At 45.0% G+C, this 18,397-nt stretch overlaps 1 protein-coding gene across 1 annotated transcript in view; it reads left to right on the top strand.

The window, feature by feature from the left end:
* The window catches only part of asah2 (N-acylsphingosine amidohydrolase 2), a 121,090-nt gene that overhangs the window by 23,765 nt on the left and 78,928 nt on the right, over nucleotides 1-18,397 (top strand). Inside the window, exons 5-6 of the mRNA XM_070875059.1 lie at nucleotides 4,693-4,820; nucleotides 9,755-9,871. Coding sequence (XP_070731160.1) covers nucleotides 4,693-4,820; nucleotides 9,755-9,871 — 245 coding nt within the window. The remainder of the gene's footprint in view (nucleotides 1-4,692; nucleotides 4,821-9,754; nucleotides 9,872-18,397) is intronic.

The raw sequence follows: 18,397 nt of genomic DNA, 5'->3' as shown, positions 1-18,397 counted from the left end.
GGAACGGGCGGGGAAGTGGAGCTGAGTCCATGATCGGATCAGCCGTGATTGTATTGACTGGCGGAGCAGGCTCAAGGGGCAGTATGGCCTACTCCTGCTCCTATTTCTTATGTTCTTCTTTCAAAGCGCTTTGAGACATCCGGTGATCGTGAAAGGTGCTATATATAAATACTTGTCTTTCCGCCTGAGCGTCTTTCCGCCCACCCGTCTTTCCATCTTTCCGTCTGTCGTATCAAATCACGCTGGGCCATTTTGTGTGAGTACACCTGCTTTTTAACCCTGTGGATGCTGTGTCACAGAGATTGAAGCATAATGCATCATTGACAAAGTAGCCTAATTTCGTGTCATGATCAACTCTCCGTCATTGCTGGGTAGTTTGTGACGGCAACAAATTTTCACTTTATAAATTATTACACTTAAGAAAATAATGTTTCTAGGATTAGATTTCTGGAAAAGTAATGCAGCCTAATACATTTCCAATGGAATCGTTCCTGAATTATCCACTGCTATCACCACTCAGAAATACGGTGATGATAGCAAATTGGAAAAACTATGGGGCTGAAATTGATGGCCTTTATGCCCACTGCCGGCGACTGCCGCCGAGATCTGCCCGCATTCCTCTCCGGGATGCGCCCAATGCCAGTTTGCACTTGTGCTGGAACGGGCGGGTGTGGAGAACTGCCGGGAACCACTGGCTGACGTCAACGGACGGTCAAGTGGTGCAAGTGACCACCGGGCTGCCGAGATGCCAAATTGGCGGGAGTCAGCGCCAGCAGGGGGAAGGACCGCCACAAGGAGGCTGGTCTAATCCCCCAAGGTAAGTTTTTTTTTAAAAACTGGAAAAATAAGATTAGTGATCTTTTTAATAATTTTTTTTTTCACAGCGCCTTACCTTAATGGGTTCCCCTGAAGGTCTTCTGGGTAATTTTTTTTTTTCCCCAATCATTTTTATTTGAATGTCTTTGACCCTCTGTGGGCCTGTCTTCATTCTCGGCAGCACTTCAGCGGCAAGAGCTTTGGCCGCCGAGATTGGGAGCTCCCGCCCAGTCTGACGCCGTACGTTGCTTGTTTGCCGCTGACCCAACTTTAAAATTATTTTTCATCAATTTCCCGCCCAAAGTGCCGCCCGGTCATCGACGGCCTTTTGGACGGCACTTGGGTGAGACTTGGCCTTCACCAAGTTTGGCCCCTATTCTTCTCAGATAATGGAAAGCTTATTGCTTTCATTTAATAAGAACATAAGAAATAGGAGCAGGAGTAGGCCATAAGGCCCCATCGAGCCTGCTCCGTCATGGCTGATCTGATCATGGACTCAGCTCCACTTCACTGTCCGTTCCCCATAACCCTTTATTCCTTTATCACTCAAAAATCTGTCTATCTCCGCCTTAAATATATTCAATGACCCAGCCCCCACAGCTCTCTGGGGCAGAGAATTCCACAGATTTACAACCCTCTGAGAGATGAAATTGCTCCTCATCTCAGTTTTAAATGGGCGGCCCCTTATTTTAAGATTATGTGCCCCAGTTTTTGTTTCCCATGAGTGGAAATATCGTCTCTGCATCCACCTTGTCGAGCCCCCTCATTATCTTATGTTTCAATTTGATGTTAATTTAAGTGAAATGAAAAAAGCTTGTTGGGTCTAATGACCATTTCCTGTTCCTATTAATCCTTATGAACATTACAGTTGATGTAATATTGAATTACTTTACATATAAAATTACTATAATTTTTGTTAAAAAAAAAAATGTTTTAAAAAGTTTAATCCTGGTGGACGAAATTAAATGGAAGGAATTTATTTTTAAAATGTAGTATTTGCCCAAGTGTGAGTTGCATTTTCCCCCTTGATATTTCCTTCTGTCAAGATAATTTCTTGAGGACACGCAGATGTATTTACCCCAGGACTTTTCCAATGCCTCTGTTCTACCAGTCAGTAGGGCGGAGAGGAGGTGTGGGAGAACAATATAGACCAACTTGCCCTTTGACTTTAACACTCTCTCAATTGGGAAGAGTTTAAACCCCTCTTAGAAACATAGAAATTTACAGCGCAGAAGGAGGCCATTTTGGCCCATCGTGTCCGCGCCGGCCGACAAAGAGCCACATGGCCCTTGGTCAGCAGCCTTAAAGATTACATATAAACCTATGACCAATGACGGAAAGGCAAAGAGCACCCAGCCCAAACCAGTCCGCCTCACACAACTGCGACACCCCTTATACTGAAACATTCTACACTCCACCCCAACCGGAGCCATGTGATCTCTTGGGAGAGGCAAAAAACAGATTTAAAAACCCAGGCCAATTTAGGGAGAAAAAAATCTGGGAAAATTCCTCTCTGACCCATCCAGGTGATCGAAACTAGTCGAGGAGATCACCCTGCCGAATTCTATTCCCTGCAGTACTTACCATTATATCTGCGCCATCCAACAAAAGGTCATCCAGTCTAATCCCAATGACCAGCTCTAGGTCCGTAACCCTGCAGGTTACTGCACTTTAAGTGTCCATCCAACCATCTCTTAAAAGTGGTGAGGGTTTCTGCATCCACCACTCTTCCAGGCAGCGAGTTCCAGATCCCCACAACCCTCTGTGTAAAGAAGCCCCCCTCAAATCCCCTCTAAACCTTCTACCAACCACCTTAAAACTATGCCCCCTCATAATAGACCCCTCCACCAATGGAAATAGGCCCTTACTAACCACTATGTCCAGCCCCCTCAATATTTTGTACACCTCAATAAGGTCTCCTCTCAACCTCCTCTGTTCCAATGAAAACATACCCAGCCTATCTAATCTGTCCTTATAACCAAGGTTCTCCATTCCAGGCAACATCCTAGTAAATCTCCTCTGCACCCTCTCTAGTGCAATCACGTCCTTCCTATAATACAGCGACTGGAACTGCACGCAGTACTTCAGCTGTGGCCTAACCAAAGTATTATACAATTCGAGCATAACCTCCCTACTCTTATATTTTATGCCTCGACCATTAAAGGCAAGCATTCCGTATGCCTTCTTAACCACCTTATCCACCTGGCCTGCTACTTTCAGGGATCTGTGGACAAGCACTCCAAGGCCCCCTTGTTCATCTACACTATTAAGTGGCCTACCGCTTAATGTGTATACCCTTTCCTTATTAGCCCTCCCAAAGTGCATCACATCACATCACACTTCTCTGAATTAAATTCCATTTGCCACTGCTCTGCCCAACTGACCAGTAGATTGATGTCCTCCTGCAGCCCATGACTTTCTTCTTCATTATCAACCACACAGCCAATTTTAGTATCGTCTGCAAACTTCTTAATCATAATCCCTATATTCAAATCTAAATCGTTGATATATACCACAAAAGAAAGGGACCCAGTACTGAGCCCTGTGGAACCCCACTGGAAACATCCCTCCAGTTACAGAAACATTCATCAATCATTACCCTTTGCTTCCAACCTACAATCCAATTTTGGATCCAACTTGCTACTTTGCCCTGTATCCCATGGGCTTTAACTTTAATGATCAGTCTACCATGTGGGACCTTATCAAAAGCCTTGCTAAAGTCCATATATACTACATCGTATGCACTACCCTCATCGACCCTCTTGGTTACCTCCTCAAAAAATTCAATCAGATTGGTCAAACACGATCTTCCCTTAACAAATCCATGCTGACTGTCCCTAATTAATCCTTGCCTTTCCAAATGTAGATTTATCCTGTCTTTCAGAATTTTTTCAAATAATTTTCCCACCACTGAGGTGAGGCTGACAGGCCTGTTGTAATTACTCGGCCTATCCCTTTCTCCCTTCTTAAACAAGGGTACTATATTAGCAGCCCTCCAATCCTCCATCACCATGCCCAGATCCAAAGAAGACTGGAAAATGATGGTCAAGGCCTCTGCTATTTCCTCTTTTACTTCGCTCAACAGCCTGGATTGCATTTCATCTGGGCCTGGGGACTTATCTACTTTCAAAGCTGCTAAACCCCTTAATACTTCCTCTCTCACCATATTTATTTCATCCAGTATATCACACTCCTCCTCGATAGCAGTATCTGCATTGCCCCTTTTCCTTTGTGAAAACAGATGCAAAGTATTCGTTAAGAACCCTACCAACATCTTCCACCTCCACACAAAGATTATCCTCATGGTCTCTAATAGGCCCTACCCTTTCTTTAGTTACCCTCTTACTCTTAATATGTTTACAGAACATCTTAGGGTTTTCCTTAATTTTACTGGCCAAGAATTTCTCGTGCTTTCTCTTAGCATTCCTAATATCCTTTTTAATTTTGCCTCTTAACTTTCTATATTCCTCTAAAGATTCTATAGTATTTAGCCGCTGATATATGACATAAGCGTCCCTTTTTTTCTTAATCCTCCCCTGTAAGTCCATAGACATCCAGAGGGCCAGAGAATTATTTTTCCCAGCCTTTTTCTTTAAGGGCACATGTTTGGCCTGAGCCTTCCGGATCTCCTCCTTGAATGCCTCCCACTGTTCCGACACTGATTTACCCACAAGTAGCTGTTTCCAGTCCAATGGTCTGGTTAAAATTAGGACCTCTCAATGCGGGATCACAGATGCAAACTTCCTTTTCCAGACACTCTGAAAATCCTTTCCAATCCTTTATTATTTACCTCAAACAGTGTAACTTGGACAATATTGGTCTTCACTGGGTTAATGTGCTATAAAAGCTTATCATTTCAATTCCCTTTCCCTATAGAGCATTGATATTGCACACAAGAATATGAAAGCAGGAAAAATATTTATAAACAAGGGTGAAGTAGAAGGCAGCGGCATGAACAGGAGCCCGTATTCTTACTTGAAGAACCCAGAAGGAGAGCGAGACAGGTACCTAATGAGAATAGGAATCAAATGAATATTGGGCTCAGGTACAGCTGATAAGGACCCAGGAAGTCGATAGAAATTTGGCGATTTTGCGACTGGGGTTTTTGATATTTTACCCTTTTTGACAAATACCCGGTCGGCAGGATCCTCGGGCACCTTTGTGCGACGGCACTTTCCACGGACCGCTGGGAGAGGAGTGCCGTCGTGCAACAGTCGAAATAGCGTTTTCGCCAGAAAGTTGGCTCTTTCCGCAGTCGCGGTCAGAACGCCGACGGGGGAAAAACCTGCCGTAGCAGCCCTGCCAACAGCGGTAAGTATGAAGACCTGCTAAAAGGTAAATTAAAGCTTTTATTTATGAATTCTTTTGCAGCGATTCGATAGACAAGCGTCTTGTAAATGTTTTCTGAAATTTTTTGGGTTTTTTTCCCCAATTTTTTGGGGAGTTGTTTTTCCGCCCTCCCGAGGCGTCTCTCGCAGTGGTATCAGCCTCGGACTAAAGTTGCCGAAATTCGCGGTTAGCGCTGCGAAACCTCGTGCCGACTTTTATCGCTGCGCAAATTAAAGGTTGAATTTACAGCCTGATAGTGAAGCGAAAACTGTAATTTTGGTGAAAAAATATCATTTCTAACCCATATGCGGAGTGAAAGCAATGCAAATACTGTAAGCAGAGCAATTTTAACTACAGGCCAATTAGTCAATGATGCTCGAGATAGTTATTGAATTATCCGTGAAAATAACTTGCAGATTTTCTTTCATTACGAATTTACATGTGCATTACCAATATATTATATATTATCAAAGGATTATGCCCGGAAGTATCTGTATATTCATTGGTTAAATAGAACATAAATAATTTTAAGGATGTCCATACATGAGCAAAATTCAAGTCTCACAAATCCTGAAGCCTACAAAGTAATATATAGAATTATTTTCTCTCTTCTTTTTAGTTGATTTTTTTCCTTCAGGGTCACTTGTCTGTCATTCACAATGCTCAAAGTAACAGACCATAGCACCATCTAGTGAGCTGATGCACATTTTGCTGTACAGTATAAACAACTAAACCATGCAGAGGGGAGATGAGGGGAGACGGGGGCGGGGGGGGGGGGCGAAGTGTGTTGGAGGGGCGGGCCTGGGGGCTCTGTGCCTCGGTGCGGGGAGTGTTCAGAGTGGGGTGGACGGGTTGACTGCGCAGATGGCGGTTGGTGGATGTGGTGTGATTGGCGTCGCGGGGGCGTGGCTCCGGGGTGGCCGGGGCTGGGGGCTCGACATCCGGTGGTGTTCGGCATTTGGGAAGGATTCTGACGGGACGGGGCGGGTTGGGTGCGGGGGGAGTGTTCCCGGTGTTGGGTGGGTCCGGAGCCGGGGGCGGGGGGGGCACGCACTTGGGATGGGGGGGGGGCTGTTTGGGGCTGGGATTGGGAGAGATTTCTTCACTCGGGGAGTTGTTGGCCTGTGGGGTTCCCTGCCTCGGAGAGTTGTTGATGCCAGTTCATTGGATGTGTTCGGGAGGGAGTTGGATGTGGTCCTTGTGGCTGGGGGGTCGTGGGGGGGAGGTGCTGGGGTGGGTGATCAGCCATGATCTTGTTGAATGATGGTGCAGGCTCGAAGGGCCGAATGGCCTACTCCTGCACCTATTTTCTATGTTTCTATGTTTCTATGCCAAAAATTGCTGGTCACGGGAATGTGGGAAGGGAGGACCTTGAGACAATCACTATCACTAGGGGGGTAATGCTGGACAGGCTAATGGGACTAAAGGTAGACAAGTCCCCTGGTCCTGATGAAATACATCCCAGGGTATTAAAAGAGATGGCGGAAGTTATAGCAGATGCATTCGTTATAATCTACCAAAATTCTCTGGAGTCTGGGGAGGTACCAGTGGATTGGAAAGCAGCTAATGTAATGCCACTGTTTAAAAAAAGGGGGCAGACAAAAGGCAGGTAACTATTGGCCGGTTACTTTAACATCTGTAGTGGGGAAAATGCTTGAAACTATCATTAAGGAAGAAATAGCGGGACATCTAGATAGGAATAGTGCAATCAAGCAGACGCAACATGGATTCATGAAGGGGAAATCATGTTTAACTAATTTACTGGAATTCTTTGAGGATATAACGAGCATGGTGGATAGAGATGTACCGATGGATGTGGTGTATTTAGATTTCCAAAAGGCATTCGATAAGGTGCCACACAAAAGGTTACTGCAGAAGATAAAGGTACGCGGAGTCAGAGGAAATGTATTAGCATGGATTGAGAATTGGCTGGCTAACAGAAAGCAGAGGGTCGGGATAAATGGGTCCTTTTCGGATTGGAAATCGGTGGTTAGTGGTCTGCCACAGGGATCAGTGCTGGGACCACAACTGTTTACAATATACATAGATGACCTGGAAGAGGGGACAGAGTGTAGTGTAACAAAATTTGCAGATGACACAAAGATTAGTGGGAAAAGAGGGTTGTGTAGAGGACACAGAGAGGCTGCAAAGAGATTTGGATAGGTTAAGCGAATGGGCGAAGGTTTGGCAGATGGAATGCAATGTCGGAAAGTGTGAGGTCATCCACCTTGGGGGGGAAAAAAAAACAGTAAAAGGGAATATTATTTGAATGGGGAGAAATTACAACATACTGGGTTTCAGAGGGACCTGGGGGTCCTTGTGCATGAATCCCAAAAAGTTAGTTTGCAGGTGCAGCAGGTAATCAGGAAGGCGAATGGAATGTTGGCCTTCATTGCGAGAGGGATGGAGTACAAAAGCAGGGAGATCCTGCTGCAACTATACAGGGTATTGGTGAGGCCGCACCTGGAGTACTGCGTGCAGTTTTGGTCACCTTTCTTAAGGAAGGATATACCAGCCTTGGAAGGGGTACAGAGACGATTCACTAGGCTGATTCCGGAGATGAGGGGGTAGATTGAGTAGACTGGGTCTTTACTCGTTGGAGTTCAGAAGGATGAGGGGTGATCTTATAGAAACATTTAAAATAATGAAAGGGATAGACAAGATAGAGGTGGAGAGGTTGTTTCCACTGGTCGGGGAGACTAGAACTAGGGGGCACAGCCTCAAAATACGGGGGAGCCAATTTAAAACCGAGTTGAGAAGGAATTTCTTCTCCCAGAGGGTTGTGAATCTGTGGAATTCTGTGCCCAAGGAAGCAGTTGAGGCTAGCTCATTGAATGTATTCAAATCACAGATAGATAGATTTTTAACCAATAAGGGAATTAAGGGTTATGGGGAGCGGGCGGGTAAGTGGAGCTGAGTCCACGGCCAAATCAGCCATGATCTTGTTGAATGGCGGAACAGGCTCGTGGGGCTAGATGGCCTACTCCTGTTCCTAATTCTTATGTTCTTATGTAACTCCCGTATTTACTGCCATTCAAAAATTAAACCTATTTCATTTTAACGAGATTTCCTAATTATTTACTATCCCAATTGTTTTTGAAAATATTAGAATTGCAGAATGCACGTTTTCCAATTTTACTCAGATCAGAATTCATGTTATTCCATTTTTTATGTAGTAGGCGGCATACCAACAGCCTGCAGACCGACACATCTGAATCTGTGCTCAGAGCAGCTACCAGAGTCATCAATGCCTCATCCGTGATTTAAAAAAAAATAACAGTCACATCTGTTCCATTAAACTGCCGTGTAAGTTGGCCTGAACACAAGTTCTTTAGGTGTCAGCTGTGGTTCAGTTGGTAGCACTCTCGCCTCTGAGTTAGAGGTTGTGGGTTCAAATCTCACTCCACAGACAGGAGCACATAATCTCGGCTGCAGCTCCAGTGCAGAGCGAGTGCTGCACCGTCGGAGGTTCCGTCTTTCCGATGAGATGTTAAACCGAAGCCCCGTCTGCCCCCTCAGATCCTATGGCACTATTGTGAAGAGGAGCAAGGGTGTTCTCTCCCAATAATTTCTCCTGCAAACAAGATCTCTAAATCAGATTATCTGGTCTTTATCACATTGCTGTTTATGGGATCTTGCTGTGTACAGATTGGCTACTGTGTGTCCTATGTTACAACAGTAACTTTAAAAGTATTTAATTGGCTTTAAAGCACTTTGGAACGTCTCGGTTATGAAAGGCACTGTATAAATGTAAGTCTTTCTCATTACTGTTTGTGGGATGCTGCTGACACAATGACTGACATTTTTGCCTACTTAACATCACTGCACTTCAAAAATAATTGATTGAGTGTTTGAAGATGATGAGGTGCTCTTCCCGAGCACTGCATGGCATGGTATCCTCGAGCACCAGTGTAATTCACCACTGTGCTGCATGATAACTTCTTTTCTCAAATGAATGTGTGGCCTGAGTCTACCCACAAAAAGTTCCGGTACTTCTATCAGCACCATCGTCCCGAGTGTCCCAGAAAGTCAGTTCCAGGATCCTCATCACCAAACGCTTTCACGGCCTTGCTCCATCCTGTCTCGGGAATCTGACGGACCTTCCATTCTTCTGAATCTCGATTGCTGCTTGTTTTATGCTCCACCACCAGGAGTATATTTTTCAGCGACTGCCCTCCAAACCCACTTTGGCTTGCTAACCCCCTACCCCCCACCCCTCTCTCTCTCTCTCTCTCTCTCTCTCCCTCTCCCTTCAAAGCCTTCTTAAAAACTTACATCCTTGACTGTACCTTTAGTTTTCCAGGAATGCACTATAAATGGAAACAGCATTAACTGTGAGCAGTGTCATTCAATTAAAATGATAAAATCTCTTTACCAAGGTTCCAGTTATTGCTTTCCAGCCAGTCTGAGATGCAATGCTCTTGAGAATCAGCTTGAAAGGATTTGCAAAAAATAAAATGGGAGACAACGTTCTTTTATTTTGTTGCATTTTTCTGTATCAGATGTTTGAAGACTCGGAATAAAATGATTGAATTTTTTAATTTAAATAAATGTAAAAAAAAAATGAAATCAGGACTGTCAATTTATTTAAATGTTGTAATTTATGTAGGTACAAATCAAATACGGACAAAGAACTGGTCCTTCTCAAAATGGTGGATAATACGGACAAAGAACTGGTCCTTCTCAAAATGGTGGATCTGGATGGACATGGCATTGGAACTCTCAGGTACAGGAGTCACACATCTTCAACAATCACTGAGCTGGGTTTTTGGTACAGATGATTAACAACGATATTTAAAGTTAATAATTCCAGCTCAACATAAATGTAATTTTATATTCGGACTGTGACAAAAATTACATGTATTTATTTGAGGAATTATATTAACATGTAATCCTTTTAAGTGGCAGCACATTTGCCTCTTAGTGAGAAGGGTGTGAATTCAAGCCCCATAACCGGTTTAATCTAGGCTGACACCTAAATGCAATACTGAGGGAGTGCCACATTATTGGAGGGGCTGTCTTCAGATGAGACGTGAAATCGAGGCCCCGCGAAAGTGAACGTAAAAGATCCCATTGCGCAATTCAAAGAAGAGCAGGGAACTCTACCGGTTTTCTGGCCAAAGTTCATCTCTCAACAAACACCATCAAAACCGAAGAGCTGGTCTTTTCTTTCATTTGCTGTTTGTGGGACCTTGCAGTATGCAAATTGGCTGCTTGATTTGCTTACAAAATAACAGTGATTACACTTCAAAAGTAATTCATTGGCTCTGAAGCACTTGGGAATGTCCTGGCAGCATGAAAGGACCTATAAAAATGCAAGTTGTTTATTTTCTTTTTTTCGGATAGCTTCGGGATCAAAGCCAGATTCAGCTGGAGAAATTAACTCTCTGCTGGCTGATAAAGAATAATAGTCAAAGAAGGAGGCCATTGGACCATCTAGACCCACACCCTGACATTTAGAGAATCATAGGTCCGCCAATGATGTGAGTACATGGCCACGATGAAGCGGGATGTCTTGATTATGTTTCAATGGCCAAGCTATTCATTTGCATCTACTGATGCACAGGAGGCTCAGGTTAGGCCCAGAAACATTGGGCCCAAAATTGCTTAGGAGTAGTTCCGTTTTTTTTTTGGAGCAACTTGATTTTTCTGGACATTCAATTTGCACCCGTGTAAGTGAGTTAGTTAGGATTTTTTTTTAGTTTTGATTCGTTTTTTTCAAAAGGGGATGTTACCAGCCACCGATGCCAGTTTTGGCCATTTAAGCCACTTTGGACAGCGAATAGTTGCTCCAAACTAACTTAGGCCAGCGTATGTGACCACTTGTGGCTGCACAGAAAGCCCTTGCGGAGAGTTAAGAAATCAGCGCAGGTAGCCAGATGTAGGGGTGGGAAGGGAAGCGGAGAGGACCTTACAAAGCACTAAACAAAGCACAATAACATTCAAGAAGTATAAAAACCATCAAGAAGAAATAAAAAATAAAACTTAAGTCCTACCTTCCTAACTTGGGCCCGGGAAGTCAGAGGCCACTTGGCCGGGGATAGGTGCGGATGGGATGACCAGACGGGCGAGCACAGGGAACTGGCCACAGGCTCGCAGAACACAGACAGGCTGGGCTAGGCTCCCAGAAGAGACAGGCTGCTGGCTGCAGGAATCAACGGACAGCGGGCTGGCCGGCCGGTGCGGGAGGCCACTCAGCCAGGGCTAGGTGCGGGCGGGAGAGCACAGGGAACTGGCTGATTGCCAATGTTATTCGCTATTGCGCATGCGCGAACACTCCAATGCGCATGTGCAGCGCTGTCGGCACTCTTTCACACGCAGGGCCCTAGCTCCGCCCCCCCCCCCCCCAATGGAATCGCCGCGCTGCGCCAAGCCCCGGGAGAGTCAACAGAGCGGCCAGAATCTGGGAACATCTTTTTGCTGCTGTTTTGAGCCTAGGAAGTCAGTGCATCTCATGTGAGTGCGCCGAAAAAAACGGGTGGGCCAAATTTGGACCCTTTGTGTCTGTCTTTAAAGACTGCAAATGTTCTAAGTAGTGTGGTTATGAGAAATACAGTTTTTAGTTGGCTATCATTAAAGGATTATGAATGTCATAACTGTGGCTGACTTTATCCCAGTCAGCTGTCAGTCGGAAGGCAGTGGAGATTCTGAGCTAGGCAGAGGCTCTGGAATTGAGTGACTGTACATCTAGGATAAATGTTATGGTGAGAACACCCGGAGAAGCATCCTGTGTTTTGACAATATGAGAATAGGACAGTTTGTAATTTCTATAAATATTCTGTTTGTACTGTTTACTGTTTATTTACTTGTTTAATGTTAAATACACGTGTTGGTTAATTTATGCTTAATCCACAGCCAGATAGAGTGTCTTCCTATTGAAAACCACTAAAGATTAAAATCATCCCTTATATCCATTATGCAGTGCACTTAAAATTTCAGCTTTTCTGAGTTTACTATATTTTATGGAATTTCATACTTACTGCCTAAAGCTACATTACTGAAAGTGCTTCTCCTGTGTTCTCAACATAAAATTTATCCTAGATGTACAGTCACTCAATTCTAGAGCCTCTGCCTAGCTCAGGCTTGGGAAGTGTCGATGTTCAGAGGGACCTGGGTGTCCTTGTACACCAGGCATTGAAAGCAAACATGCAGGTGCAGCAAGCAGTTAGGAAGGCAAATGGTATGTTGGCCTTCATTGCAAGAGGATTTGAGTGCAGGAGCAAGGATGTCTTACTACAGTTATACAGGGCCTTGGTGAGACCGCACCTGGAGTATTGTGTGCAGTTTTGGTCTCCTTACCTAAGAAAGGATATACTTGCCATAGAGGGAGTGCAGCGAAGGTTCACTAGATTGATTCCTGGGGCCTGTATTCACTGGAGTTTAGAAGAATGAGAGGGGATCTCATTTGAAATGTATAAAATTCTGACTGGGTTGGATAGACTGGATGTGGGGAGGATGTTTCCCCTGGCTGGTGAGTCGAGAACAAGGGGTCACAGTCTCAGGATACGGGGTAGGAAATTTAGGACCGAGATGAGGAGAAATGTCTTCACTCAGAGGGTGGTGAACCTGTGGAATTCTCTACCACAGAAGGCTGTGGAGGCCAAGTTACTGAATATATTTAAGAAGGAGATAGATAGATTTCTAGACACAAAAGGCATCAAGGGGTATGGGGAAAAAGCGGGAATATGGTGTTTAGATAGAGGATCAGCCATGATCATATTGAATGGTGGTGCAGACTCGAAGGACCGAATGGCTTATTTTCTATGTTTATCATTGGATATTAGAAATAAAGAGATGCAGGCATGGTCAGTTGGAATTGTCTTTGTGTGCTATTTAATGTGTTTTTCTTTAAAGATATAGTATTTTACATCCATAGGATTACATACATAGGATATATGGCACAGAACAGGCCATTCGGCCCAACCAGTCCATGCTGGCGTTTATGCTCCACTCGAGCCACTTCCCGCCTTTCCTCATGGTAGTGAGTTCGACATTCTCACCACTCTGGGTAAAGAAGTTTCTTCTGAATTCCTTATTGGATTTCTTGGTGACTATCGTATTGATGGCCTCTAGTTATGCTCTTTCCCACAAGTGGAAACAATTTCTATCGACTCTCTCAAAACCTTTCATAATTTTAAAGACCTCTATTAGGTCACCCCTCAGCCGCCTTTTTTTCAAGAGAAAAGAGACCCAGACTGTTCATCCATTCCTGATATGTGTACCCTCACATTTCTGGTATCTACCTTGCAAGTGTTCTCCACACCCTCTCCAGTGCCTCAATATCCTTTTTATAATATGGTGACCAGAACTGTCCAAGTGTGGTCTAACCAAGGTTTGAATAGGTTATTGTCATTTCTTTTACTCTTTTACTATGAATTTCTTTGTTGTCCAAAGTGCTTCAATCAAAAGGACAAAGAGTAACATGTGAATTTTGGACCTTATTTTGGAGATGTGTAATTAAATATTAACAGTTTAGAGAGTGCAACACTTGCTGGTTTCTGGCTCCATTACCAGCTGGATCATTGTTAATTGTCAAGCAGCTTGCTGCTGAATATTCTTCTTCTTTGAGTCCTGACGGCAGGTTGAGTCCTGATTTACTGTTGAGATTGAAAATCTCCATCAAAAATAAAGTCAGCATTCAAAGTGCCAACCTTGTGTCAGTGGTAGCACTCCGCTCTGAATCAGAAAGATTAGTGGAAAAGCGGGTTGTGTAGAGGACACAGAGAGGCTGCAAAGAGATTTAGATAGGTAAAGCGAATGGGCTATGGTTTGGCAGATGGAATACAATGTCGGAAAGTGTGAGATCATCTACCTTGGAAAAAAAAACCAGTAAAAGGGAATATTATTTGAATGGGGAGAAATTACAACATGCAGAGGGACCTGGGGGTCCTTGTGCATGAATCCCAAAAAGTTAGTTTGCAGGTGCAGCAGGTAATCAGGAAGGCGAATGGAATGTTGGCCTTCATTGCGAGAGGGATGGAGTACAAAAGCAGGGAGGTCCTGCTGCAATTGTACAGGGTATTGGTGAGGCCGCACCTGGAGTACTGCGTGCAGTTTTGGTCACCTTACTTAAGGAAGGATATACTAGCTTTGGAGGGGGTACAGAGACGATTCTCTCGGCTGATTCCGGAGATGAGGGGGTTACCTTATGATGATAGATTGAGTAGACTGGGTCTTTACTCGTTGGAGTTCAGAAGGATGAGGGGTGATCTTATAGAAACATTTAAAATAATGAAAGGGATAGACAAGATAGAGGCAGAGAGGTTGTTTCCACTGGTCGGGGAGACTAGAACTAGGGGGCACAGCCTCAAAATACGGGGGAGCCAATTTAAAACCGAGTTGAGAAGGAATTTCTTCTCCCAGAGGGTTGTGAATCTGTGGAATTCTGTGCCCAAGGAAGCAGTTGAGGCTAGTTCATTGAATGTATTCAAATCACAATAGATAGATTTTTAACCAATAAGGGAATTAAGGGTTACGGGGAGCGGGCGGGTAAGTGGAGCTGAGTCCACGGCCAGATCAGCCATGATCTTGTTGAATGGCGGAGCAGGCTCGAGGGTCTAGATGGCCTACTCCTGTTCCTAAGTCTTATGTTCTTATGTAGAAGGTGATTAGGAATGGGTTCAAGCCGAGTCAGAGATTTAAGGTTATAATCCAGGCTGGCACTTCAGTGCAGTAATGAGGGAGTGCTGCATTGTCAAAGGTGTCATCTGTCAGAGGCGATGTTAAATCAAGATCCTATCTGCTCTCTTAGTTGGACGTAGTAGGTACTATTTGAAGAAGAGCAGGGGAGGTCTCCGAATACCCTGGCCAGCATTTATTCTCTCAGCCAACTTTACTGAAAAAAACAAATTATCTGCTCATTTATCTCATTGTAGGTTTGTGGGACCTTGTTGTGTGCAAATTGACTGCTGTATTTTTCTATATTACAATAGTGACTGTACTTCAAAAGTACTTTGTGGGCTGTGGAGAACTTTGGGACGCCTTGGAGATGTAAATCATAGAACGATGCCGCACAGAAGGAGGTCATTCAGCCCATATAAATACAAGTTCTTTCTTCTGGGATTTTTTTCAGTGAGGGGAATCCGTTAATCAAATGTACAATGTAACTATCCCTACAGCATGTAATTGTCACTACAGAGGAGCTGAATGTTGCACGAACAAATACAGCACATTTTTCATTAACTCCAGCCAAAAATCATAGGGCGTTGTGTACAGACCACCAAACAGTAGTAGTGAGGTTGGGGATGGCATCAAACAAGAAATTAGGGATGCATGCAATAAAGGTACAGCAGTTATCATGGGCGACTTTAATCTGCATATAGATTGGTCACAGTCTAAGAATAAGGAGTAAGCCATTTAGGACTGAGATGAGAAACTGCTTCACTCAGAGAATGGTTAACCTGTGGAATTCTCTACCGCAGAAGGTTGTTGAGGCCACTTCGTTAGATATATTCAATAGGGAGTTGGATATGGCCCTTACAGCCAAAGGGATCAAGGGGTATGGAGAGAAAGCAGGAAAGAGGTACTGAGGTTGAATGATCAGCCATGATCTTATTGAATGGTGGTGCAGGCTCGAAGAGCCGAATGGCCTGCTCCTGCACCTCGTTTCTATGGCCCCAAGTTTCCACATGATTTGCTCCTGATTTTTAGGAGCAACTGGTGTAGAACGGAGTATCTTAGAAATAGGAATTCTCGCCATTTAGTTTGCTCCAGTTCTCGTCAGTTAGAACAGTTTCACTTTGGAACAGAATTTTTTTTCAAAAGGGGGCGTGTCCGGCCACTTACGCCTGTTTTCAAAATTTCGTCAGTGAAAACTTACTCCAAACTAACTTAGAATGGAGTAAGTGAAGATTTTTGTACGCTGAAAAAACCTTGTCTACACTTTAGAAAATCAGGCGTAGGTTACAAATCGGGGGGTGGGGGGGGGTTTAAAGGGAAGGTTACAAACATTAAACACTTCAGTTTTACAAATAAAGAGCCATCATCAATAATAAATGATAAATACATCAATAAATCAACCAATAAATCAATCAAAAAAAATGAATAAGACATAATTTAAAAAAAAATCAATAAATAAAACATTTTCTACTTACCGACTGCAGCACCGGGAGCCCTCCAACAGCATGCTGGGATGCCCCACCCCACAGTGTGTCTCTGTCAGTGTCTCTCATTCTCTGTCTGTCAGTGTCTGTGTTTCTGACAGCGAGGGGAGGGGGAGGAGGAGGAGGGGGGTGGGGGGAGCAGAGGGAGGGAAGGGAGAGAAAGGGGAGGGATGGGGGAGATGGGGGAGAAGGGGGGGAGAAGGGGGAGAAAGGAGATGCGGGGGGGAAAGGAGATGGGGGAGGGGGAAAGGAGATGGTGGAGGGGGAAAGGAGATTGGGGGAGAAGGAGATGGGGGAGTGGAAGGTGATGGAGGGGGGAGGAGAAGGAGAAGGGGGAGGGAGGCTGAACGAGCCGGGCCTGAGACTTCGGGCAGGGCTCGTCCCCAGCACCAGATTTACAGGTAGGTGGCATTGGGTCGGGTCGGGGGGGGTTGGTGGGAGGTCGGTTCGGTTCGGATCGGGGGGAGGGAGGGAGGGAGAGGGAGGTCAGGTCGGATCCAGTCCGGGGGGGGGGGGGGGGAGCGGGAGTCGGGTTGGGTCGGGGGCGGGGGGGAAGCAGGAGTCAGGTCGGTGTCGGGTCCGGTCTGGAGGCGGGAAACGGGAGTCGAGTCGGGTCGGGAGGAAGCAGGAGCTGGGTGTGGGAGGAGCCTTATTCATGCAGCCCCAGTGAGGCCATTCGGCCAGGGCTAGGGGCTGCGTGCTTCTGGCCCCTCCCACACAGTCTCGGGCGCCTGGAGCTACTGCACTTGCGTGCCCACTGTAGCGCGCCTGTGCAGAGGTCCCGGCACTGTTTTCAATGCAGGGACCTGGCTCCGCCCCCCTACAGCTCCTGCTGTGCTGCGCCGAGGGCCAGAGGACCTGCAGGGAGGTGAAGAATCTGGAGGGTTTTTTTAGGCACACTTTGTGGCGTGAAAAACGGGCGTCCAGGTCGGGACTGCGCAGCTCGAAACTTGGGTTCTATGTTTCTATACTGAATACAGTGTAAAGGTGCCAAAGTTTAGTACAGACAAAATTTAATAGGAAATTATTGAATGCACAGTAGATTAAAATGCATTATTCAAAAAAGAAAGCAATCATAGAAATTAACATATCTCTTTTTCAGACACTGTACAACCATCACAACTGAATAAAATTCGTATCTTGGATTTAATTTTGTTTAACTAAAATTAATGTTATAAACTTTTACTTATGGAACTTTCCACAGAATTATACATAATTTTCCAAATCATTTGTATTGATGAAAGCTCTTGAGGTAACTTAGAAAACAGAGTTGATTTGGTGATGATGCATATTTTAGATTAGATTATGCTTGTGATTTTTGTTTTTTATTTTACTAGTGGACTTTCCATAGTGTTGTTTACAGTCAGTCAGATGATGTAATGTGTTATAATGACAACAGTGTTACATCAGGCGAAAGCCCTGGAATCATTTCAGAAATAGTTGGATGCTGTGCTGGAATAGATTTTTATGAATAATCATCATCATAGGCAGTCCCTCGGAATCGAGGAAGACTTGCTTCCACTCTAAAAATGAATCCTTAGGTGGCTGAACAGTCCAATTCAAGAGCCACAGTCCCTGTCACAGGTGGGGCAGATAGTCGATGAGGGAAGGGAGGGTGGGAAAGGTTTGCCGCACGCTCTTTCCGCTGCCTGCGCTTGATTTTTGCATGCTCTCGGCGATGAGACTCGAGGTGCTCAGCGCCCTCCCGGATGCACTTCCTCCACTTAGGGCAGTCTTTGTCCAGGGACTCCCAGGTGTCAGTGGGGATGTTGCATTTTATCAGGGAGGCTTTGAGGGTGTCCTTGTAACGTTTCCTCTGCCCACCTTTGGCTCGTTTGCCCCGAGTAGAGCGCTTGCTTTGGGAGTCTCGTGTCTGGCAAGCGAACAATGTGGCCTGCCCAGCGGAGCTGATCAAGTGTGGTCAGTGCTTCAATGCTGGGGATGTTGGCCTGGTCGAGGACGCTAATGTTGGTGCGTCTGTCCTCCCAGGGGATTTGCAGGATCTTACGGAGACATCGTTGGTGGTATTTCTCCTGCGACTTGAGGTGTTCATTTTTATGAATGATGAGTTATGGTGAACAAAATGGCTGTCCCCACTTGTATCTATGGTGATCCAGTTCCTATGTAATACACAATGTTATTACAATACA

This window comes from Pristiophorus japonicus, chromosome 3, assembly GCF_044704955.1.
Source record: "Pristiophorus japonicus isolate sPriJap1 chromosome 3, sPriJap1.hap1, whole genome shotgun sequence".
Taxonomy (NCBI): domain Eukaryota; kingdom Metazoa; phylum Chordata; class Chondrichthyes; family Pristiophoridae; genus Pristiophorus; species Pristiophorus japonicus.
The sequence above is the reverse complement of the archived record's forward strand: the minus strand, read 5'-3'. Positions and strand labels throughout refer to the sequence as shown.